The sequence below is a fragment of the Corvus cornix genome, chromosome 11, assembly GCF_000738735.6.
Source record: "Corvus cornix cornix isolate S_Up_H32 chromosome 11, ASM73873v5, whole genome shotgun sequence".
Taxonomy (NCBI): Eukaryota; Metazoa; Chordata; class Aves; order Passeriformes; family Corvidae; genus Corvus; species Corvus cornix.
In genome coordinates, this window is record NC_046341.1 from 7,586,328 (window position 1) to 7,610,747 (window position 24,420).

Sequence of the window (24,420 nt, forward strand, 5' to 3'; positions counted from 1 at the left end):
GGGCGAGAGACGGGGCTGTGCTCCAGGGTGCTTTTATTGTACAGAGAACGGGCAGGAAAACAGCCCCACGCGGGTAAGAGGGCAGGAGGCGGCAGCTCCAGAGTCACGCAGAACCGGGGACCACAGCACAAGAACCCACAGCGCCGTGGGGCAGCACGTACAGCGTGTGCGGCAGGGAAAGCGGTTTATTGCACAAAGGACAGCAAGCAGCGGCTGTGGGCATCGGGCCAGTAAACAAGCAGCGTGGAAGCGGAAACCCTCTGTCAGGGAGCAGCGGGAGGATCCAGCCTTCCAGCAAGTGTGGCAACAACGTGCACTAGACCGGGACAAGTGCAGCAGACCGGACCTGTCCCAGCTCCAACGGGCACACAGCTGCTCTGGGCAGGAATGGGAAATGAGGATTGCCTTGCTAAATACCCTGGTATGGCTGCTGAGGGAAGAGGTGCCAGCGGATGGAGAAAGCTTACAGGTTCAAGAGGTAATACCTCCAGATCCACCTAGGGAGGCTCCACTCCATCACGCACCAGTGGCCAAGGATGGCCCCATGTCCCAAGGCAGACAGCCTTTGGGAATTTGTTCTCTCCCCACCAACGGCTACATTCAACACCGTAGGCTCCAATTTTAGCTCCATGACACCAGTTACCATCAGGACAACCTCAGTTCACACACCACTGTTCTCCTGGGGCACATCAGTGGCAACTGCCTCTCTCTACATGGGATTCTCAGGAGATGAGGGTTTCACTAGTCATGTCAGATCCCCTGTGCTGGCATGGCCCTGAGAGGGAATGTTTGGTGCATGGAAGGGGCAGGATCCAGCTGCAAAATGACAGGATGAAGTCCCCAGCTCAACATAGCCATGCACCAGTTTATTTGGATTAAAAATCAGAGTCCAGTAAGTCACAGGACCTCAGGGACACTCAGTTTAGGACAGAATGGTTTTTGAGTTATCACCTCTCAAATTTCTCTCAAGATCTCTGTTTTCTGATGTCACCAGAAATGTGGTTGAAGAGAGAAGAGAGGTACGCCCCACACCTCCACATGAGTGAGACACTGCAGCGCCAACCTCTTGGCTTACAGCTTTGGGACACACACACAGCCTGCAGGGAGGGCTGCTGGAAGTACAGGGCTGGACTCCCGGGCTTAGGACAGGAATGGGGCGAGGCAGAGACCACAAGACAGCAGTTTTCAGAGGAGATTCTTATTGGGGAGCGGGAGGTGAGAAATTGTTTCACCTCCGGGTACGAAAGTGAAGTCAGGAGAACCAGACAGGTTTAAAAGAGGGACACTGGTCTGCCCCATGCACTGATGCCACTGTGAATTACACCTGAAAGGAAAGTCCCAGATGGAAAGAGTGAAGCCAACGATGGAGCAAAGTTTGATAGTGAGAAGTCCTCAGAGCTGGTTGTCAGAGGACAGCTTTGGTGCTGCCCAGCCCCAGGCTGGGATGATGGAGGAAGATGGAGTCTGCTGGTAGCAGGGACTGGCTGAGGAGCTTGGAGGAGAGCACCAGAGCAGCCCTCCCACTCAGCCCACCCAGCTCCCTGCCTGCTGCTGCTTGGGCAAGCAGCCAACAGCCTCACAAAGCCTTCTCATAGAGAAATGTGTGCGGAGAAGCATTTGGTGCCTACACTGGTAGGATGGCATTGCTAAGCATTTGCTTCCTCCAGCATAGATAGGTGCTGGGGCTGATGGAGAAAGGATGGACAGCAGGGAAGAACGGCTGTGACGAGCAGGAGCCAGCAGTGATGCCCCTGCTCCACAACACAGGGCGGATTTGACTAGGCTTCTTACAACAACTCATCTACAAGATACATTCAGCAGCGGCTTCAAGTGCTGTGGTTGGAAGTATTCTGCTTGTTTCTTTTCCCTCTCCATCTTCGACTGGTGGGGAAGGGAAAGCCACCAGCTCCAGGGCACACCTTTGTCTTTACTTTGTGACTTGATGGATGGCATGAGCCAGGTAACCTACATTGCCTGATGTAACTCCCGCCACAGAGATGCGTCCATCCTTTGTCATGTAGATGGAGAACTCCTTGATCAGCCGCTCCACCTGGGGTGAAAGAGCAAAGTTCAAACTGCAGGCCAACCTGTGCTCTGTCAGCCCATTACCCAGCTTGCTGAAATGCAAAGCAAACTGGGTGCCAGCAGACAGGGCATCCCATTACCTGAAGAGCCAGCAGTGTACCCTGTGCACCAAGACAGATGCTGCTCAGTTCTCAGGCCAAGCAGCAACTAGACATTCAGCTAGAAGAGTCACCTCATTTGATCTGACCTTTAAGGTCACCTCAGAGCAGCACCAAGTGACTGCTTGCTTTGATAGACATGACAGCTACATTTACTTTCAACCTCCCCAAGTACAGCACAGAACACAGCAAGACTGGAGTCCCCATGATGTGCCAGTGCTTAGGGCTTGGAGGATGTTCCTCCTGAGGAAGAACTGCTTACAAGGGCTCATTACAAGGGCACCTGCAGTCAAAAACTTACTGACAATGACCGCAAATGACACTTTGAGACAACGGGAATTGTGTTTACCTGCTCAGGCTTCAGCCCTGTGAAGCAGAACATGCCGATCTGGTCAGTGATGTGCTGCCAGTTGTGGGAGGATCCCTCTTTCTTGAGGTTGGACACCAGCTGAGTCCGCATGCCGATGATCCGGTCAGCCATGCCCTTCACCTCTGTGAGCCTGAGAAGCCAACCCAGGAACCATTCAGGGCAGGGCTGGAACACACCAACGCTGCTCTCCCTACCCCAGCTACTGAGAATCAACCTCTCCACCTGGAGGGGCCTCATAGGATGCAAATGAGCAAAGATCAGGGAGCATGAAGATGTAGCTCCAGCTGGGGGAGCTGCTTCTTCCTCCTGATACCTGAGGGTGACCGCTTTTTATCTATTCCATTTCTGCTGGACACTACTACCAGAGTATAGACATTTCTCACATCTGAAAGCCATGGGTCAAGCAGGATGCCTCATGGCAGCACTACTCAAACCCAGATAAATTAGTATCTGCAGATAAACCAAGGGTGCAGGGGTAGCACTGGCAGACAGGCCCCACTCAAAAGTAGCACAGCTAGGAAATGTCTCTGCTGGGCCCTGGATCAGGCACAAGTGTCAGGCTGCCAAAAGAACACAGCCCCCAGTGAGGCCACAGCACACTGCCAGCCTTTGTTCTGCCAGGCCAGCTGCTGGGAGGGATCCGGCACCAAGGGGCTGGGAAAACAGCACAGGCTGATGTCAGGAATCAGGCTTAGGGCATGAGGGTTACATTCCTGGGTCTCGTTCCCAGGGAGCTTATGCTTCCACTTCCCACGAGATACGCTACATGGCTACACCACCTCAGACTTCTATGCTTCATGGATAGGCAGATCCTGCAGCCCTCAATCCTATGGGAGTTTTATCCCCTCCTTTACAGTGTCTTCTTCCTTCGTAACACAAGGAAAACCTGTTTGTGTCAGGTTAAACTGACACCAGGTGATGCCAGAACATAAGCAGGGATTTCTCCAGAGTAAACATGGTTCTGACTGTTCCTGAAGTTAAGAGCTGCCTGTGACAGCAGCACACAGAAAGCACAGCATAGGGCTGCACAAAGAGACCTCACTCCCGTGAATGTAACAGATTTCTTCTTACCACTCCTTCCGTAGGTCAGGGGTGTTCAGGATCATAGAGGCAATGCGCGCTCCGTTCATGGGTGGATTGGAATACATGGGGCGGATGAGGATCTTCAGCTGCGATTCGACCCTCTTGGCTTCATCTGCATCACTGCAGATCACAGTGAAGGCACCCGCACGCTCTCCTAAGAGAATCACAGAATATCTTGAGTTGGAAAGATCACTGAGTCCAGTTTTTGGCCCAGCACAGAAAAACCCCAAGAATCCCACAACTCTTGTGTCCAACAGCATTGTCCAAACAGTCCTTAAGCTCAATCAGGCTTAGTGATATGACCCCTTCCCTGGGGAGCCTGTTCCAGTACCCAACCACCCTCTGGGTAAAGAACTTTTTCCTAATATCCAGCCTAAATCCTCCCTGACACAGTTCTATGCCATTCCCTTGGGTCCTGTCACTGGTCATAGAGAGCAGATGCTGCCCCTTGGGAGGAAGCTGATGCCTGCGAAGCCCTCAGTCTTCTCCAGGTTGAGCAAGCCAAGTGCCCTCAGCTCCTCCTTGTATGGCTTCTCCTTTAGACCATTCACCATCTTTGTAGTCTCCTTTGGACACTCTCTAAAAGCTTTATATCCTTTTTATACTGTGTCACCCAATACCACGCAACTTTAGTGGATCCCTGTTCTCTAGAAGGGTCTCCACCAGCTAGCTCCTAGTGGGTTATGCCTGCTCAGTACTGCAGGATCAACACAAGCAGCAGGAAGACACTGGCTGCTAAATCGTGGAGGTATTGGGATCCCACCAGCACCCTGGATGAAACTATTTCCTTGCCATGTGCCCTACTCACCGTACAGCCCCATGTTCTTAGCGAAGGACTGTGACAGGACGATGTTGATGCCCTGCTCGATGAAATACCGCACAGCCCAGGCATCCCGGTTGATGTCCCCACTGGCAAAGCCCTGGTAGGCCATGTCAAAGTACACCAGGAGGTTTCGTTTCTGCCAGCAGAGATGGAAGAGAGTGTCACAGAAGCTGAGCACCCCTCCAAGGAGCAGGGCAGCAGGCAGAGAAGAGCCATGCAGACAGCAGTCTGTCCACCTGCAGCCATTCTCCTCCAGAAAAAGAGCCATTCCCCTTCATTCGCCCCAGGGAAAGCAACCCAAAACCTGCAGCTACCCACCACACATCAGAACAGCAGCTGAAGACCCTCCAGTGCATTTATGGGATGTGCAAGTCTGGCCCAGGAAGCAGAAGTAGATTCAACAGTAATAAAATATTCTACTTCAATGTCTTCTGTATTATCAGTTTCCAAGAAAATCATCTGGGAACTCTCTACTCAGCTAGGCAGATACCCCAGATGCACTGCCCCTTAGTCAAGAGACCCAGCCTTCTCTAGGCCACTGAGATCACTTTGATATCTACAATTCTCAGGACACTACTAAGGCCAGGCATCTCCAAGCCAAATTTCACTGGCTACAGGCTTGAGGGAGCAGCAGGAAGAAGGAGAAAGTAGAACCTGTCCCTGTCTGTTTCCAGCTGAAGCTTGCAAGGAGACACGAGGCATGTGAGCTCTTCAAGCATTTTTAATACACCAGCACTGGGTGCTCCACTCCAGCAATCACAGCTCATGCTTTTAACCCTGTTGCTCTCCTTTCAGGTCTCCCTACTCCAGCTTCCTGGGACAGTGCCAGCAGAAAGTCCAGTGGTCAGTTAGAAGCTTTCTGGGTGCATTTGGCTGGCTCCTGCCAGGAACATGACACCCATCCTGGCTTCAGGGAAGGGAATAACCTTTAGTGAAGACCAGGTGCCACCCACGAAAGGTCAGAGATGTGGTTTCCCCAGGAATGGCACAGTACCCCTGGGACATTGCTCACCTTCACTGTAGCTGCCAACTCCTTCCATTGCTCCTGCCGGGGATCCACCCCAGTGGGGTTGTGAGCACAAGCATGTAAGAGGATGATGCTCTTCTCTGGAATTTTCTAAGGAAGATGTTAGAGAGAATGAATCATCAATGATATCTGAGCACTCTCCTCAGCAGATGAGACAGCTTAGATGAGCTCTGCAAGGCTTCTAGCCTTGATTTAATGCCTTCAGGCATCATAGAATGATAGAATACTCTGAGCTGGAATGGACCCATAAGGAGTCCAACTCCTTGGCCCTGCACAGGACAACCCTGAGAACCATACTATGTGCCTGAATTGTTCAAACACTCCTTGAACCCTGGCAGGCCTGGTGCCATGACCACTTCCCTGGGGAGCCTGTTTCAGTGCCCACCCACCCTCTGGGTGAAAAACCTCCTTCTCCTAATACCCAGCCTAAACCTCCCCTGACACAGCTTCATGCCGCTTCATCACATTTAGGGTAAAGTAAGATCACCAGCCATTTCCCCACATGACCTCCCTTCTTCCAGGCATGGAAGGCAACTCACAGAAATGTCATCCATGGCTCCAGAGAAGTCAAGGCTGCATGTCTTGGGGTCATAGTAGCGATAAGCCTGAAGTTGCATGCCAGCATCACGGAAAATGGGGGTGTGATTGCCCCAGGACGGTTTGGGTAGATACACATCACGGCTGGCCTTGAAGAATCGTTGCTGGTCAATAGAAAGAGCATTCAAACAGGTTGAATACATTCATGTAGTTAGAAAACCCTAAAGATTCAGCTCTAGTCAAAACATGTCCTTTCCTTCCACTGCTGGCCAGGGACTCACCAAAAAATTGGCTCCAATTCGCAGAGATCCAGTCCCAGAAATGCCCTGCACAGTAACATACTGCAAGGAAAGAAAAAAAATCTCAGTCTGAGTGGCCGTATTTGTCACAGGGAGAGAGCAGCCACTATGTCAGCACTGGCAGCAGCACACCAAAACAGGGACAAGGGGCTGGAGGGACCACAGGGGTCATCAGGTCCAGCTCCAGGGCAGGGAGTTGGGCTCCTTGGCAAGGTTAAACTCCCTCCTTGGACAGGGCTGTTTCACCCCAGCCTTCAGAGGAAGCAGTGATCCTTGCGCCCAGCCAGTCCACAACTCAGAAGCATCAGTACCCCCGCCAGTTCTTCCACATTTGCTGAGCATCCACATACCAACCGTGTGTCCTCCCTGCACCCTGTCCCCCGGCCTCTCCTTACCCGGCCACTCTTGAAAGCTTCACTGTTTTCCCCCAGAGCCAGTTCTGCGGATGCCCGGGTGAAATCCGCTAGTCCCCCGATGGGCAAGTACTCCTTATCCATCTTCTTGGATGCTATCATGGCCTCCGCCTGGAAAGGAGGACACAAGTTCAGCGAGGAAGGCATCACTGTGGAGAGGATGATGGACAGCTCAAGGTCACTTCTCTGCATATTTGCTTGCTCAAAAGGGGCAAAGGTTGTTTTACAGGAGTTTCTCTCCAGGGCTCATTCCAAGCAAGGGGCAGCAGTAAACATTTCAGATGAAATCCTGCAGCCACCAGAGCCCTCAGTGGGTGACAACGTTGGTACAGTGGAGCCAAGGAAACCTGGCACCAGAAGAGAGCACCACTTCCAGCCCATTACAAGTCAGTGCTGCTGCACAAGGGGACACATTTCTTTGCCCAAGCAGGAATAGTCCTGCAGGAAGGCAAGACTTGAGTGCTACTGAGAGGCAAATACTATCTCTGCATAGGAGACATCCCCAAACCAGGTAGGGTAGCAACCTTTTGCAGGGCCTTGTCATGCTGGGAGTGGGACAGACCCTGGCAGCATTCACATACCACCAGGAAATGGTCCCTGTGATACCATCCAGGTTCCCTGGTTGTGACCCAGCTGCACAGAGAGGGAGGGCAAGGGACGGACGGCTCTAAACCCAATACTGATGAGACACATGAAAACTACTCTCCCTGCACCCTCCCTGTCAGTACAGCCAATCAATGCATATGTCAGCTGCCAGCTATTTACCAGCCTATTTCTACCCCAATAGCCCTGAAAGACCCTGTAATCCCCTCAAGGGCAATGTCCACACCCAGCTCCCTAGGCTGGAGTTTTAGACTGGCTTATGGAGAAACTGGTAACATCAGCTCAGCAGAATTTCTGAGGCTAATCCATTAAGGGGCTAATGTCAGCTCTTTCCTCCCTTGTGGGGTGCCGTAAGGAACACTGGCCTATTCAGGAAACACCCTGAAGTTCAGAGAACAGGTGCATTGGAGGGCTTATGGAAGTCAGCAGTGAGTTAGTTACCTGAAGGGGAACAGGACATGTACTTCCTGTTTTGTCCTGTACTATTTAATGGCTCTGTCGTGTCTCAAAAGCATTAGTCCTGCTAAGGGAGACATCCAGGAATACTGTCCTGCTCTGTTAGAGACAGAGCTTATTTTAAGGACCAACAGACAAAACTTGCTTAGAGGCCTTCCCCCTCCCTGATGCCCTCAGGGTACCTGGCACCTGGATCTAGCCCTGCCCAGCAGCCAGCACCCAGCTCACCTTGCGAACACAGTTCAGGACATAGGGCTTCCCATTGTCATCCCGGTATGCCCCCACACCCAGGTTCATCTTCTTGGAGTTGGTGTCACGCTTGTAAGCTTCTGTCACCCCCAGGATGGGGTCGGGGGGACCCATCTCCACATGGGACCACCATGAGCTAAAGGGAGAAACAAGAAGCTAAGCATGAGGCTTGAGAACTGTAAAGAGATGTGCACCAACAGAAACCCTCACAGGAAATCTTGTCTTTAAACCAGTGAAAAAGGTACAAATAGTGTGAAGAGAATTATCCAAAAAACCCAAGCAAACCCTTTAAGCTCACATCTTATATTGCAGAATGGGCAAAGAGCCTCAGTTCATTGTGGCTGAAGATAACTGACTCCCTCTCAGTCATTAGCATGTTGAAACACTCCTGTTTGCCTTATGTGCTAACACCATGAAGAGCCCCCAAAACAGAAGCCTTGAACTCTTATGCTCTGGACAAGTGCCCAGAGCCTGCAGGTGGGATGGCACAGGTTATTCCCCTCCAGGAAACCTTGGCCAGACCCAGGCAATTGCACAAAACATGAATATGGAGTCTCTTCCAAACTGCTGGAAGGGCTCTAGTACATGAAAACTAATTTGTTTTTCTCCCAACATTGGCTGACAGAACAAAGATATTTCCACGCCTTGCCCTACAAACTCTGCCTCCCCTGGTGTTGTAGATGAACACTGTTTTCCAGGACATCACAGAAGACAGTTTCTTCCCTGTCTGACAAGTGACAAGCTCTGATGTGAAGACCCTTCCCCTGCCGTCAAGCACAAAGCCTCCCTGCATCAGGAGGAGCTTTGTATTCCCCCAGCACAAGGAGCCACCTGCCTCTGCCCTGCTGGCAGCACACCCTGAAGATGGAGAGGCTCTCTTAATGTCAAGGGCAGAGCAAACCATGCTATAAAAAGAAACCTGTTATTTCCTTTGGCCACGGTCTCTGCCCTGTCCCACGTCCAGGCTTTGCAGGCCTGCAGACAGTGCAGGAGCAACAGTGTGGTGGTTTTTAACCTGCCTGGAGCGGGCTGTGGCTGTCACAGCCCCCTCCTGAAGGCACTGCATGCAGCTCTCAGCATCCTGACTCAGCACAGGCGCCTACCCAGGTCCCCCAGCTCGGGGGGAACAAAGGGTACAATACAAGGTAGATTGGGTTTATCTCCTGAGGGGCAGAACTTAAGTCGTAATTGCTGATGGAGAAACACACAAAAGGAGAGACATACCAGCTTTACTTTGCGGCCCAGGAAAGGCTACTTCATTGGATAATAAGATCCTTTCCTTTCCCAGCTTGGGAATGCAGTCCTGGGGCTGGTCCCTGCCCCAGGCAATGCAGGCAGCCTGGAGCCAGCCCAGGGCCAGCCAGATCTCCTGCTGGGTGTGTAGTGTGGACTGTAGGCAGATACGGATCTGTGGCAGCAGGGCCAGTTGGGTTAGGGAAGCTCTAACATGATCAGCAGAACTCACAAAATCATCTTTCCACTCTGTCCCTGTTTTAGGTCCATTTAGGCCCAGTTTACTCACTACAGAAAAATTCTGCACTGTTCCATGTATGTAGATTGCATCTCATGAAGCCCCAAACATCATTTGCCCTCTTCAGACTAACAGCTTTTCCCATCTGTACACTATTTCCAAATTTAAAAAAAAAAAAGCCTGTTTCTCCTTTTGACAGGCTTTGAGGAAGAGGTAGAGCCACCTCAGGTAGTTTAAAAATGGAAGATGTGCTTAAGGTTTTTTAGACCACTAACCAGTCTTAATTACCTCTTAAGTATAGGACCAGCTTGGAAAGGAAGATGAGTCAGTCATGCCAGCAACACACACCCTCCAGAGAGGGACAGGGGCTGCAGCCAAGTGTGGAGGGAGTGACCTGGGGAACCAACCTGAGCAGGACACATCAAGGGGACTGACAGGGCAAACTCCTGCTGCAGGTTCAGGCGGATTTGGACAAACCTCTCCCATTGCATTCCTGGCAATGGAGAGGCGGGAAAGAGAGAAACAATGTGCCGTAGTGTGTCTCTCTGCAGTTTACCTGGTGTAGGATTATTTTGGCATCAAGGGCTGCAGGAGCCTGGCCATCTATTTTCAAGAGCTGCTACTTTAGAGATGGTGACAGTATCTTCTTTCTGCTGGGCTTTTCCCCAAGCAGCTTACAGTTTGGGGTATTTAGGTCCCGATCCTGCTAAGGCTTAGGTGGGTCACTGAGATCTAACATACTGCAATTAATGCTGATCCTGCAGGCGTTTATCTAAGCTGCAGCACTCCAGAGAGTTAAGTACTTTTGTTCTGAGCCGGTTTTTCTGTTGGCTTAAGGCACAGAAGGGTAGGTTTAGGACTTATTTTCCTGCTCTCAGCATGAAGGTTTCCAGGTGAAACAAGACTCCTCTTGTGTTTCCAGGAAGGTGAGCTTGCAGTGACACAAGAGAAAAAAGTCTAGGCTGAGTTGTCCAAACACATCAGGATACCAAAGAGATCACAGAGGAAAAGCTTTCCCAAAGGGGTTTGGGAAAAAGAGATCTACTAGGGGTCCAAGGCCACAAACCCTAACACACTGCTACCCCCCATTACTATTGTTGTCCCTGCACTGCCTTATATTTTATTTTGAGCAATTAAAAGAACATTGGGCTTGAATAAAGGTCAAAGCTATAAACTGCACATCTCTGCCAGGCCAGAGGTATTCAGTGCGGAAAACTAACCAGAGGTAAACTTAAGCTGGGGTTGAACTACCCGAGGGATACTCAATGTAAGCCTAAGGAAGCACATTCTCCAGCTACAGGACTTCACACAGAAGGCCCAGTCAGCGTTTAGATGCTCATCAAAGCTGGTATCCAAGTAGTTTCTGGACTCTTCAGCCAGGCTGGTCTTCTGAGCTGATTTAATGCACAGCTGCAAGTGCAGTGGGACAGAGGGGGTGGGAAAATGCACCAGGAATTGCATAAATTGGCAATAAAATATATATGTGGAACTTACGCCTCAAGTGCACAGACCTAAGAAGTGCTTAAGGACTCAAGCAAGCATTTACAAGCCCAGTGAAGGCTTCCATCGTGGAGAGGCCAGCCCACGTTCCCTGAGGTACAGCCACATAAGATACCGGATTTCAGAAGCTTTGCCAAAGCCCCCACAGCAGTTCTGCAAGCCGGAGCAGAGCCGAGGGGCCAAAGGCTGTCAGGCTGTGCGTAAAACACATCTGAAGCAAATATTTACACAAGAACAATGCCAACAGGCTGCTGGCTACTTCAGGGCCTTTCAAGCCTGCAAATTCCTTGCCCCAGTGAGCTGGGGTAAGCTTTCCACCAAGAAAAGTATTTAAATAGCTGTCTTGTGATACATTAGAGCAGCAGACTGAGTTATCACCCTAATTAGCATTTGTGTGTCAAGGGAGCCGTTTTAACCATTTCCTATCTCTTTATCTCTGTCCTGATTTCAGAAGGAGCATTCTCAGCACAGAGTAAGGGTAGCAGCTGGAGCACCACATAATATTGCTGAAGATAAGGAAACAAAAACTGCTAATCACTGCTTGGCTTCCATCGTTGTATAATAAGCCACTATTCCTGAACAGGAAAAAGGGGGGGCTGTGCACAGAGACTGCTTACTTACAAAACTTAACAGCCTCTCTTGGGTGACCTCAATGCAGTTTGGTAATTTATAGTTTGCTGTATAAGCTTGAGAAAAGCAAAGCTTATGCCAGCAGGCTCCATATCTTTCCCAGGCCTGCTACAGTCCTGGGCACAAAACACAAGTTCTAGATAGCTTCTCTTCTGTCCCTGCTGAGTAGAGCCAGAAGGCTGGCTTAGAAGCAACAGTGACTGCTGGAATGAAGATTTTAAAAAACCACTGCTTTCCTGCTCTGACATGGGCTGGACAGTTTCTTAGCGACTTCCCCACTAGTGAGGGCCATGAATTAAAGGGTTCTGGAGAGCAACAAGGCCTTGTCCAGATCCCTCTGCACATTCTGCTTCTTGGCCATCTGGTCTCAGTGGTGTTCCCAGCCCTGTGGCTCTCAGGTCAGCTGTACTTTGTGGAAGCTGTTCTGGGCTTTTCGCACAGCTCCAGCAGCACCCTGCATCCTTCTATCCAAACCTCTGCTGACCAGAGACAGCAGAATCCAGAGCTGCCAGTGCAGGACTGGTCCTCACAGAAACACAGCCACTCCCACCCTGCTCATGCCAGGGTTTGCACCCCTGAGGGCAAAACTCTAGCACAGCCAGCACTACTCCCGCCCCATTTCATGGATCATGGGGTCACCGCAGACCTGCTGCACCGTGCATGATCCCCAGGCCCACTGCACAGTGCAGAGGTGCCTTTGGTCCCACTACACAGGGCAGCCAGACAGCAGCACCTCATCCCCATTTCACAGCACACAGAATCCTGGAATGGTTTGACTTGGAAGAGACCTGAAAGATTACCTTGTCCAAACCCCTTTCATAGACAGGGACACCTTCCACTAGATCAGGTGGCTCCAAACGCTGTCCAACCTGGCCTTGAACACTTCCAGGGATGGGACAAGCACAGTTTCTCTGGACAACCTGTGCCAGGGCCTCCCCAGCCTCACAGGTAAGAATTTGTTCCTAATATCTAATCTAACCCTGCCCTCTGTCAATTTAAATCCATTCCCTCTTGTCCTGGCACTCCATGCCCTTGTCAAAAGTCCCTCTCCTACAGTGCTCTTGTAGCCCCTTTAGGTACTGGAAGGCCACAACTAGGTCACCCTGAAGCCTTCTCTCTTCCAGGGTGAATAACCCCAGCTCTTTCACTCAGCCTTTCCTCACAGAAATGGTGCTCCATTCCTCTAATCATCTTTGTGGCCTCCTTTGGACTTGCTCGAACAGGTCGATGTCTTTCCTGTGCTGGGGTCCCAAAGGTGGATGCAGTGCTGCAGGTGGGGTCTCAGCAGAGCGGACTAGAGGGGCAGAATCCCCTCCCTTTACCTGCTGCCCACGCTGTCGGTGATGCAGCCCAGGACACGGTTGGTTTCTGAGCTGCGAGCGCACATGGCCTGGGCACGTCCAGCTTCTCACCGACCACATCATTCGTGCCCTGTAGCACAGTGCACACCACCAGCAGCACTCCGGCCCCATTACTCAAGGCACAGGGTGTCCCCAGCCCCGTCGTTCGAGGCACGGGCTCCCCCAGCCCCGCTTCTCGGGGCACCCCGGTGCCTACGCGCCCTCCCACGGCGGCGCCCTCAAGGGCAGCGGGGGGCGTCGGGCTGGGCCGCAGCCAATCACGGCGCGAGAACCCCCCTCCCCAGCCAATCCAGCGCGGTCCGTCCCCCAGCAACTTCCCGTCCCCAGCGCGGCGTCACCCGCGAGCCGCACGGGGGGATCCGCTCCCCGCAGCCTCCCCCCACCGCCACCTCGGAGCGCGGCTCAGCCGCGGGGAAACCCTTCCGCCGGCACCGGCGGGCGGCCCCAGGGCCTGAGCCATCTCTCAGCCCTCACCTGGCTCGAGAGGCGGCGGCGGCGAGGCGCGGGGCGGCGAGGAACCGGCGGCTGTGCAGGAGCGCCATGGCGGCAGCGGCGGTGGTGGCGGCGGCGGGCGAGCACTTCACACCGCGGGCGCCGGCTGCGCGCTCCGCCCCGCGCATGCGCCGCCGCGCGCCGGGCCCGCCGGCGCTGCCCCCTGGCGGCCGCCAAGGGTCAGCGCAGCCGCGCCGCCCGCCCGCTTGGTCCGGGCAGTGCTGGGCTGTGCTGGGCTAGGCTGGGCTAGGCTGGGCTGTGCTGGGCTAGGCTGAGCCGCAGTGAGGCGTGCTGGGCGGTACTGGGTTGTGCTGACCTATGCAGGACTCCACTGGGATGTGGTGGGCTGTATTAGGCTGTAGTGGGCCATCTTGTACCAGGCCATACTGGCTGTACTGGGCTGTCCTACACTATACTGGGCTGTAGTAGGCTGTACTGGGATATGGAGGACTCAACTAGGACATGGTAGGCCATACTAGGCTGTGCTGGACCATCTTGTATCAGGCCATACTTGGCTGTACTGGGTAGTACTGCACCGTACTAGTCTGTACAGCGCTGCACTTGAGCTGTACAGGACTGCACTGCATCATATGGAGCCATACAGGTCTATACAGGGCAGTCTTGGGCTACAGGGAGCTATACAGGACTGTAACACTCTACAGGACTCTACAGTGATGTAAAGGTCTGTACTGGGCTGTACTTAGCCATATAGGATTTACAGCACCACACAGATCTGTACAGCATGGTACTGAGCTATACTGAACTGTATTGAGCCACCACACTGGCCTGTACTGAGCCATACTGAGCTGTACTTGGCCATATGGAGCTATACAGGGCTCTGTAGGACTGTTTTGGGCTGTACTTGGCTGCCCTGTGCCATTCCAGGCTGTACTGAGACACAGGGATGTACAGGGCTGTAACGGGCCATACTGGACTGTGTGGGGCCGTACTGGGCCATATAGGACTGCACTGGGCCATACTGGGCTGTGTGGGGTTTTACTGGGATATAATGGGCTGTACAGGGTTGTGCTGGGCTGTACATGTCCAGATGGGACTGCACTGCACCATACTGGGCCATACAGGCCTCAGCTGGGCTGCACTGGATAGTACAGGGGTGGGAAAGGTTGCACTGGGATTCCACCAGCATCATCACCTGGGACTGGTTTGCAAAACTGGGAGTGGAGGAAACAACCCTTGGGAGGCTTTGGCAGGGTCTGGGAGGGGTGACTGGGAGGTACAGTGTCCCCACCCAGCCTGCCTGCTCTCTGCTCCCCAGCGATTTTCCAATGACCCTCATCCCACAGGGGCTTTCCCAAATGCTCCATCTCTCTTTCCCATCCAGCAGCCTCATCCTCAGTGGGATCAGAGTGTGAGGATGTCTCCCTTCTCCCTGTCACCCCACAGCCCACCATGGGATGGAGAAATAGGAGCTCCAGTCTAGCAGTACTTGAATTTATTAGTAAACCGTTCTTTGGTAAATGATAAAAACTCCAGAAGAGACCAAAGGAATGAAAACAACACCCCCACAAAGAAAAAAAATAATATAATTAAACAAAACAGGCAGATGGGTAAAAAAAAAAAGAGTTCCCCCCCCAAAATGGGAATTTAGCAACCTACAGCAAACCCAAGAGCTGTTGGGGGAGCTCTGCAGTGATGGGGGCTCCCCCCTTGTGCTTGTTTTCGGGGAGGAGGAGCGTGGGCTGTGTGTATGAGGGGTCGGTCCTACATGGGGGGCTCATTGCAGAGCACCATCTCCAGTTCCTTGCGGTAGAGTTTGCCCCCGTCAGAGAGGTTCATGATGCTCTTCCTGTAGTTGGTGAGCTGCTGGATATTCATCTCCTGCAAGGCATGGGAGGCAGTGGGGGTGGGCATCCCCTTTCTCCCTGGGGAGCACCCCTAGGCTGAGATTACGTTCCCCCCAGCTCCAGTGCAGCTTCCCATGAGAATGCAGGGTCAGCACCCGGACCAGCATCTCCGGGTCCCCATGGAGCACGGACATGGGAAGATGCTGCTGGGAGAGTGGAGAAGGAACTGGGAGGCTCTGGGGGTGGCACCCAAGATTTGCCCTCACTTACTTTCTTATTCTTCTCATACAGGTCTTTCAAAAGTGCATCCAGCTCATTCTCATCAATGAAGCCATTTCCGTCCTGGATAGTGTGGGAGGGACATCAACAGCAGGAAGGACACAAGCCCCACAATTCCCCCTTGGACATGGGCACTCCCAGACCCTCAGCCAGCACAGCCAGAGGTAAACCCAGTTCTCCCACCCCAAACCACAGCGGGGAATTGCCTCAACCAAAACCATACGATTTGGGGTTATTTTTTGCGAAGCTACATTTATTTGGGGCAGTTTCCCATGAGCTGGCTCCCTACCTTGTCATAGAAGGCGAAGATGGCATTGAACTCGTCTGAGGACAGCTTCATTCCCTGCAAAGTGGCAAGGGACACCAGGGCATGAGGGAGGGGTTGGAGTTGTTATTATTATTAGCAGTAGTAGTATTATGTTACCTGGAACTTCAGAAGAAAGTTTTCTTGCACGGGCAAAAGTCTGAAAAACAAGAAGGGCAGGGAAGAGCGGGAAGCAGCCAGAAAAAGACACTTTCTTAAATCACAGTGATGTTTTGCTCAGAAACATGAGTAAATTAAAGAGGAAAAGAGTTTTCCCTGGAAGCTGGAGCTGACTCTTCCTAAATACGAGCATTTCAGGTGTCTTTCCCTCCCCAGCTCTTCCTTCTTGCAGCCGTGACCTTACCGGGACATCTCGGAGAGGCCCAGCTTCCCATCACCGTTCATGTCAAACATCCGCAGCTGTTGGGACACAAACAGTACTCTGTCACCCATCACTCCTCCTCCCCTGCATGCCACCCACCTGGTGAGACCTGCTGGGGACACAGTACCCCCGGTCCCACTTACGATGGTCTGTGTGTACTCCTGCAGCTTGGGCTCGTCGTAGGGCCGGTTCGCCTTCTTCAGCAGGTCCGACAAGAAGCCCTGGGAGGAGAGGGTTTTGCTGGCTGTCCCCATCCCCGGCTGTCTCAGCGGGGATGTCCCACTGGCAGGGGGACCCAGCCCAGCCCACCCCCTGCCCACAGCCCACCTTGAGCTCGTTGGCTTCGATGTAGCCGCTGCGATCCGTGTCGTACCTGCGCCAAGCCTGTGGAGGGACTGCCGTGAGCCTTTGCGGGGGCTCGTGTCCCCCACTCCCCCCACACGTGTGTGTCCCCATAAACCCCTGCTGAGAGTGTCCCCCACCACCCTAAAGTAGATGGGGCCACCTCACACTCCCTCTGGTGCCGCCTGCTCTCCCTTGGGGCTGGATGCTTTTGTTCAGCCCCACACCATGAGTTCAAGAGCCTTTATCCTCATGTCAGTATGCAAGATCAGGCTTTAATACTTAATAATATTTAATTGCATCCCCCAATTAAACAATAGTGCCTGCTTACCCCGCCCCCCTCCCTGTCACAGGTGCTCTTCTTTCAGCTTTCCCCTCCACCCAGGGTTCAGTTTCCAAGTACAAGCTCCTTCCTCTCCAGGATGCTGCACATTCCCTTCCACCCCCAGCTATGTTTTATTTCCCCATCTGCAATTTCTCTCCCACCTGTGTGGGTTCACCCCATGCAAGGGCACAGCAAGGTTGTGGGGTCGCCCAGAGCAGTGTTAGCTTCAGCACATCCCTTGGGCATTTAGGAGCTACCATGAGGGGAAATTTACAAAAAAGTCCCAAATCCTTTCATCTCACCTCGCCTGGAGGCTGGGATGAGGCACCTGGCTGCCCTGAGAAGTATCCAAGAGTGCTGAGAACTGGGAAAACTCACCACACTCCCTCTCTTCCCTAAGCCCGCACTGCCTCCCAATGCTGAGTTAATGCCAAGAGTTTTGGGGAGACTAGGGGAGGTTTGGGCAGTTCAAGCTCCCAGTAGTTTTCCCATGGTGGAGCTGGACTTAGTTCCCCGGGGATCCCCCAGCACAGCCTGCCCCACTCACCTCCATGAACTCTGAACTGGAGCCCACATGCTGGCGGAAACACAGCAGAAAATTCTCCTCTGTGGGCAGGATCTGGGCCAGCTGTGGGGAACACAGGCATGGTGGAATGGTGGAGGGGAAACATGAGCATGGGGGTGGGACATGAACAACCCGGGGTTTGTCAGGTCCAGCACTGCTCACCTCCGCCATCTCGATTTTGCCGTCCGCATTTTTGTCATATTTGTGCATGAACTCCTTCATCTTGTCACCCAAATTGTCCTTCTTTGAGTCCTGCCAGCAAGGAGAGAGGGGATGGGAGCATTTTCCCCATTCCCTGCACTGGTGTTCTCCCGCTTTCCTCCCAGAGGATCCCCAGTCCCACTCATCAGTGTGCAAAGGAGATGAGGCTGACATGAGTGTGAATCTTTGGGCATGAGGGGACAGGGGAAGGAGGGAGCAAAACCAGAAGATGTTCTTACCACGCCTGCCCCCTTCCTTGCACTTTCCAGCTCCTGGAAGAAATTTTCCAGCTCTTTGCCTTCAATGTAGCCATTTCCTGGGGGAGGAAAAAACCGCATTAAGATTTCCACAGTGTCAGCGCACAGGAGGAGAGGGATAGATGCTCCCAGGGGACACGGTGCTTGTTCCCTCTGCATCAGGAGATGGCTCCAAGGCAACTGTGGCAGCAAAGAAACACCAGCCAATGTTGATGCCGAGTGCTGCACATACCAGTAATGCCCATACTTACCCAGGTGATACACAACTTTGGACTTGTCACTTGCACTCATTTGTAGGGCACAGGGGACTTTGTTCCTTGGTCTTTGCTGCATTTTCTGTATCTGATGCTTCAATCAGGTAGTTTAAATAAACCTCCCCATTCTGTCCAAGCATCTCCCAACCAGGATTGTCTCCTCTCAACCCCCTGTGGGGGCCACAAGGGCAAATGGGGAGTAGAGATAAAGCACCTGGAACAGCATCCCCCCATCCTGGGTGCAAGATCAGCCCCAGGAAGGGGTCGCCCCACTGCAAGTCTCCAGCGTGGGCAGGAGCTCCAAAAGATCCCTGTCCTGTGTACCCTGCACCTCTCACTGCCGGTATCTGTGCTGAGATGTGGTTCCTCTGGAACCCGGGGTATCCACAGCCCCGCCCTGCCTGTGGCATGCTCGATGGCCAGATGGCTCAGCCAGGGCTCAGCCACACATGGCTCCCACAGTGCTGGTGATTTTGGGGGGTGGCTGCTGTGCCTGGAAGCAGCAGGGTCACATCATGGCTGGGGACAGCAGTGAAGACACTGGCTCCATGGTGCTGCCAGGCAAGGTGTCACCTCCCTGCCAGAAATCCTCCCTTCCAACAACATCTGGACACAGCAGAGGGATGTTGCCCTTTCCCTTGAAGTGCCTGGCTGAGGGATAGCCAGGGCTCTTCCTTGTGAACATTTCCCCCAGGACTGCTCTGCATTTCAGCCTCCAGAGGCTTGGACCACAGCTCCCTGCTCTGCGCTGCCTTCGGCATCACCTGCAGCTCCCCAGCAGCATCTTCTCCCCACTGCAACACAGCAGCTGGGAATAACCCATCCACATCCCAGCTTGAAGCACTGGGGACGTCCCAGGGTACCTTCCTCTTTGGTGACCACATCCCAATGGATGAGCAGCATCCTTCCCAGGAGGGGATGAGGGGCTTGGGTGATGTTGGGGTGCTGGTGTGAGCCACTGAGGTACTTGGCTTCCCACTGCTCTTCCCAGAAGCTCTGCTTTTGTGGGTGAAGGAGAACCCCAAGCGCCTTTGAATTCAGTTAGGGAAAAAAAAATCAACAAGAGTTTTGAGCTGGGAAATAAGAATAAGGCCAAGAAAAGCTGTGGCCGGTAGCTTGGCTTCCTCCAAGCAGCAGCTTGGACAGGTCTGATCCATGTCTGCAGAGCGGCGGGATGTAGAGTGTCATGGAAAATCCCCTCCGGAGAGCCACAGCCAATCCATGCAGCTCCACCTTGGAGCCTTGGGGCAGCTGTGGCTGGTAAAGCGAGGACATCAAAGACATCCAAGGGGACATCTCTGGGGCATGACAAGCCTTGAGGGGAAGTGGCTCAAGGCATGGAAGCCACATTGAAGGGGTTAAAATGCAGGGATGAGTTTGGGTGAAGTAGTCCCATGCACAGAGACATGAACCCCAGGTCCCTCCATTGGCACATTGGAAGCAGCCAGGGCTGTTGGAGCTCCTGCTTGGTGCAGCCAAGCATTGTCCTTGTCAAGGCCACCCTCTTCCTCGATGCCTGAGTCCTTCCTCTCCTGGGCACCTGCCGTGCCGCAGCTCCACAGCCTTGCCCTGCCAGGGGGCTGTGGGCCAAGCTGGATCCATGCCTGATGCTGTTTTAGAGATGACAGAGCACATCCAAGGGCACAGTGGGATGCGCTGCAGGGAGGCAGCTGGACACCCACATCAGGAGCTGCCCACTCCCACTGGAGTGCCACCTTCCCAACCCCTTGGTGGCTGCTCCAGTGCCAGCTCCAGCAGTGACAGGGACCCATGTCCGTGTCCCTGGTGCTGTGGGGCTGCAGGGGGAACCCCAAAAGTGCAGCCGGGAGCAAGTGGAGCTCCAGTTCCAGCAGCGCAGCTGGGGAGGCTGCATGACGCAGTTCCTAGGAGGGTTTTGGTCCCCAAATCTCCCTGCAAGAACAGGAGACCCAGTGAAGGGCAGGAGCTTTCCCCTGGGCTGCTGTTCCCAGCAGGCTGAGCCTCCTTCATGGCACCGCAGCGCTAAAAGAAACTGTTTTCCCACAAAATGATGCTGCTTTTTGCATTTCCCCCCGTTTTGGGGCTGACAGTGGTAGGAACAGGGATGTCCTGCCCAGATGTGGCTCCGTGGGAAGGAGTGGACGCGGTTTTTGCCACAGCATCCCCGGGGAGAGGTTTTGTGAGCTGGGGAGCAGGCAGAGAGGGACTGAGCACTCCAGGCGTGGAGGGACCGTTCCTCAGCCTGCTCCGGGTGTGGGACACCCACTCTGTCACCCCTGGCAAGGGGGTGACCCTGGGGCCAAGCTGGTGGCCGCGCTGCCCCCCTCCCTCCAGGTATGGGGCACTGCCGAGGCGGGGGGATGGAGGGGACCGAGGATGGACACTGGGCACCCCGGGAAGGGCAAGACACCCAGAGCAGCACCCAGAGGTGACACCAGCCCCGAACTCTCAAGGCACCCGGGGGATGTGCCAAGGAGACTCGGGATATCCCGGTCTCGGCGTCCCATGGGCTGAGGACTCCCCGTGGGGTCCAGTTCTGGGGCTCCCCGTCCTTTCCCGACGGGGAGGTCCTGGGGAACCGATCGCCTCCCCGATCCCGGAGCTTCAACCGATGGGGCTGCGCCCCGGAGACTCTCCATCGCCCCGGAGACTCTCCATCACCCCGGAGACTCTCCATCACCCCGGAGACTCTCCATCCTGGAGTCTCTGCATCCCAGGGGCTCTCCGTTACCCCCATGCTGCGGCGGTGGAGGCTCTATCCTCTCCTCCGGGATGTCCAGGGACTCTTCACCACCCCCCCATTCAGCCCCGCGCCCCCAGGGATGCTCAGCCCGGTGCCCTCCCCGCCGGTTTTTTGAGGAGCGAAGTGTCCCGCGCGCCCCGGGACTGACCGTCCGCATCGAAGTGCCGCCAGATGTCGAGGAACTGGGAGGCGGTGAGCTCGGCCAGGTGGAGGTGCGGGGCCTGCTGCGGGCCGGCCATCCCGCTCCCGATCCCGCTTCCGATCCCGCCGCTCCCGATCCCGCCGCCGCCTGCAGCCGCCTTTTATACCCGCCGCCGCCGCGCCGCCCGCCGCCGCCAGAGGGCGCCGCCGCCCCGGGACACCGGCCGGGCACGGGGGGCAGCGGGACAGCGGGACACCGAGATACTGGGACAGCGGGATACCTGGACACCAGGACACCGAGATACTGGGACACTGGGACATCGGCATACCAGGACAGCAGGACACCGGGATACCAGGACATCGGGATACAGGGACACCAGGATACTGGGACGCTGTGGGAGCAGTGGGAGCAACACTGGGCACTGGGGTCGGCAGCCCGTGCCCTGACACTTGTCCGTACTTTGTCACCTACCCCTACTCTGTCACCTACCCCTGCCCCGTGTCACCTATCCCTGCCCTGTGCCACTTATCCCTGTCCCACATCACCCACCCTGCTTAATGTCACCTACCCCTTTCCTGACACCTAGCCCTGCCCTGTCACTCCGCCCTGCTGCCTCCTCCTGCCTGTCACTCCATTCCTTCCCCACGTCCCTGCATCCCCTCCTGTGCCACCGAGCCCTACCCCAGTCACCATGCCCATGCCCCATGTCACCACATCTGTGTCACTGTCCCCCTGCCTCACGGCAGCTTCTCGGCTCATGATTTGCTGGTCCTGGCAGGAAGAGCAGGGTGATGGCAGTCCCTGTGTCACCACCACTAAGGGGCCATGCAATGGCCACAGCAGGGGTCACTCGCACCCATGGCTGGAGCAAGGACACAAAACTTGGACACTGCAGCCATCTTTTGGAAGAAAAATAAAGGAATCCTCAGATAAGGCTCTGCCATCCCTGCTGGAGCAGGGCTCCTTGGGGGACGGAAGGGACGCTCAGCCCAAAAAACATTTCTCACCCTGGCTCCCCTTCCCGTTCACCAGCTCATTGCGGGATTTTCTTTTCCCAAGTTTTCCCAAATGGCAGGGAAGTTTCCAGGCCCAAACAAAATAGCCACACGTGGGGTTTGTCACTGGCTCTAGCGCAGCCTGCCCAGGGGAAGCGTTGCCATGGCTACAGAGAAAAAAAAATCAGATCCAGCAAGAAGGCTGAGACATGGAAGTGCTTAATTAAAGATGAGAAGGCATCAGGGAAGTTCAGATGTGCTCAGAGCAGGGACCCAGTCGGCAGCAGGCAGCTGCTGGGAGTTATCCGGGGCACTGCCCATCCTGCCAGGTGCTGGTGCCTCTTATTTTTGTCTTTTGGCTGGAAGAACGGGGGGGTGAGGTGCTCCCTCTGAATGGCAGGGGCCTGGAGGAGCTCAGTGCAGTGGAGATGGAGCCACGCCTGGCTCTAACGCTGTGGGAAGCTGAGGCAGGGCAGGACACAGGACCTCAGGCAAGGGAAGAGATGCTGTGCCAGCATCCCATGAGGAAAGCCACACTGGGACACTGAGCAGTGCAATGGCCTTCTCCTCCTCCTCCCTGCTGCACAACGCAGCCTTCAGGCACATGTGGGACACTGAAGGGTGTCCTGTGTATTCCATTCACATTTCCTGTGGTTTGGCACAGAAATTAGTCCCAAAAAGCTTATTTTTTCCATTATTGCAGCACAGTTTTCCCCAGCAGAGCCCATTGCTTTACTGTCCCACTCCCTCCAGAGCAGCTTTTTCCTGGGGGCTGAGAGGGGACATTCACTGCTTCTGCAGGACTAGGTTTAGGGATGTGTCCCCAGTTGTGCCCAGGGAGGGGAGAGAATGGGTACAGGGACCAACACTGGTCCATTGTCTGCTCCACAGGGAGCCCAGCTCCAGCCCAGCACAGGGATGGCTCTGGGTCACCAGCCCATCACATTCATGCTGCACCATGACACCCATCTCTCTGCTACAAAGAGCCAAGGTTGCTCCCAGTTGGGGCCTGGGAGCAATATTTGGGCTCCAGGTGCGCTCCCTCCCTTCTCTGGGGAAATGCTTCCCCAAGCTGCCTCTCTGAAGCAGCTGGCGGGGCAAGAGGGGCTCGTTGCTGCAGGAAGGGATTTGCTAAGATTGAGAAAGACTTTTAGAGAGGGCTGTGAAGCTTCAGGAAAGGAAAGCAAGTGGTGGTTGTGCTGCTGTTTGAAGCCATCTCGCATGTGCGTGTCCAGGCACCAGGGATGTCCCTTCTGTGGGAGAAAGGGCTGGATGGTTCCCTCCGGCCTCCACCCCTGCCCCACCACCTAGGCTGGGTGTCAGGAAAACGTTCTTCACCCAGAGGGTGGTTGGGCACTGGAACAGGCTCCCCAGAGAAGTAGTCACAGCACCAACCCTGACAGAGTTTAGGAAGCATTTGAACAACGCTCTCAGGCACATGATGGGATTCTTGGGATGTCCTCTGCAGGGCCAGGAGTTGAAGTTCCTTGTGGGTCCAAGTCAGGACAGTCTATTATTCACTCTGAACTTGCCATCAGATTTTGGAAATAACAGACCATCATGCTGCTTACAGAGCCAGGACTTAATTCAGCAACACACTGAGATCAGCCCACTGCTGTGACCCACATTGCTCCCCCCTGCTCTGCACATTCAGCACAGCAGGGGAGAGCTGAGTTCTTTCCTGCAAATGAAATCCTTGCAGTGAAGACCTAAAGCTTTTGGAAAAAACCCAAACAACACACCACTATAGCAGAATTCCCTTATTTCAACTGCAGGTTTTCAATAAAGAGAAACATCTAAGGGAATTTTGACAACTTGAAGGCAAGGCACATGCTCGCTGGTGAGACAGATAGCACAGGTTTTTAAAAGCTTTCTGATTTACTTTTATATAGGAAAGAATGCAAAAGGCAAACCTCATGTAAAAAAAAAGTGGGAAACCGAGGCTTGCAAAGGAAACAGGATGAATCACACCATCAGATTTTTTTGGGTCACAGGGTTGTTTCTCAGATAACAGCAGAGATCTCTACTTAAACACTCCTGATATGGTCCTGCCAAGGGCTGTGGCAGAGGTTTCTCCTCTTGGCCTCACACTTTTATGTGAATCCCACATGAAGGCATCAATGTAACACCTCTGTCTTCTCCAGGGGACTGGAAACAGAAGGACCCTATGATCTGGAGAGTTTTCTCTGGACTGATCAGCAAGGAAAAGGAAAAAGCTGGCACAGAGGATGGGGCAGACTGGCTCAGAGTCCATGGCTGTGAGCAAGTAAAGGAGGAGCTGTGCCAGCTCTGCCCTGCACAGGTGTTCCATGTGTCCCTTTGCCATGGGTACAGCCACATGGGACAGCCC

The 24,420-nt window shown here is 54.0% G+C and overlaps 2 protein-coding genes across 2 annotated transcripts; both read right to left on the reverse strand.

The window, feature by feature from the left end:
• Positions 1–16: 16 nt before the first annotated feature.
• On the reverse strand, positions 17–13,586 carry GOT2 (glutamic-oxaloacetic transaminase 2). Its single transcript, XM_039558307.1, has 10 exons — positions 13,480–13,586; positions 8,023–8,179; positions 6,718–6,846; positions 6,305–6,364; positions 6,026–6,187; positions 5,472–5,576; positions 4,445–4,595; positions 3,625–3,790; positions 2,533–2,683; positions 17–2,050 (listed from the first exon to the last, which is right to left on the reverse strand). Exons 1-10 carry the CDS (start codon positions 13,545–13,547, stop codon positions 1,928–1,930), a joined length of 1,272 nt encoding a protein of 423 aa, XP_039414241.1. The 5' UTR covers positions 13,548–13,586; the 3' UTR covers positions 17–1,927.
• Positions 13,587–14,933: 1,347 nt separating this feature from the next.
• On the reverse strand, positions 14,934–21,222 carry CALB2 (calbindin 2). Its single transcript, XM_039558317.1, has 11 exons — positions 21,082–21,222; positions 17,940–18,016; positions 17,662–17,751; positions 17,482–17,562; positions 16,595–16,651; positions 16,411–16,488; positions 16,250–16,305; positions 16,006–16,045; positions 15,871–15,924; positions 15,573–15,644; positions 14,934–15,336 (listed from the first exon to the last, which is right to left on the reverse strand). Exons 1-11 carry the CDS (start codon positions 21,170–21,172, stop codon positions 15,220–15,222), a joined length of 813 nt encoding a protein of 270 aa, XP_039414251.1. The 5' UTR covers positions 21,173–21,222; the 3' UTR covers positions 14,934–15,219.
• Positions 21,223–24,420: the final 3,198 nt, after the last annotated feature.

What these genes read in the sequence shown, in the direction of transcription:
- GOT2 (XM_039558307.1), bottom strand. Translation starts at nt 13,547, where the DNA reads ATGGCGCTCCTGCACAGCCGCCGGTTCCTCGCCGCCCCGCGCCTCGCC. An exon ending in TCCTGAACTGTGTTCGCAAG is followed by an intron (nt 6,847 to 8,022) that starts GTGAGCTGGGTG and finishes CCTCCTTTCCAG; the next exon opens with GCGGAGGCCATGATAGCATC. An exon ending in GAATTGGAGCCAATTTTTTG is followed by an intron (nt 6,188 to 6,304) that starts GTGAGTCCCTGG and finishes TCTATTGACCAG; the next exon opens with CAACGATTCTTCAAGGCCAG.
- CALB2 (XM_039558317.1), bottom strand. Translation starts at nt 21,172, where the DNA reads ATGGCCGGCCCGCAGCAGGCCCCGCACCTCCACCTGGCCGAGCTCACC. An exon ending in CCAGTTCAGAGTTCATGGAG is followed by an intron (nt 16,652 to 17,481) that starts GTGAGTGGGGCA and finishes GTCCCTCCACAG; the next exon opens with GCTTGGCGCAGGTACGACAC. An exon ending in ACTTTCTTCTGAAGTTCCAG is followed by an intron (nt 15,925 to 16,005) that starts GTAACATAATAC and finishes GCCACTTTGCAG; the next exon opens with GGAATGAAGCTGTCCTCAGA.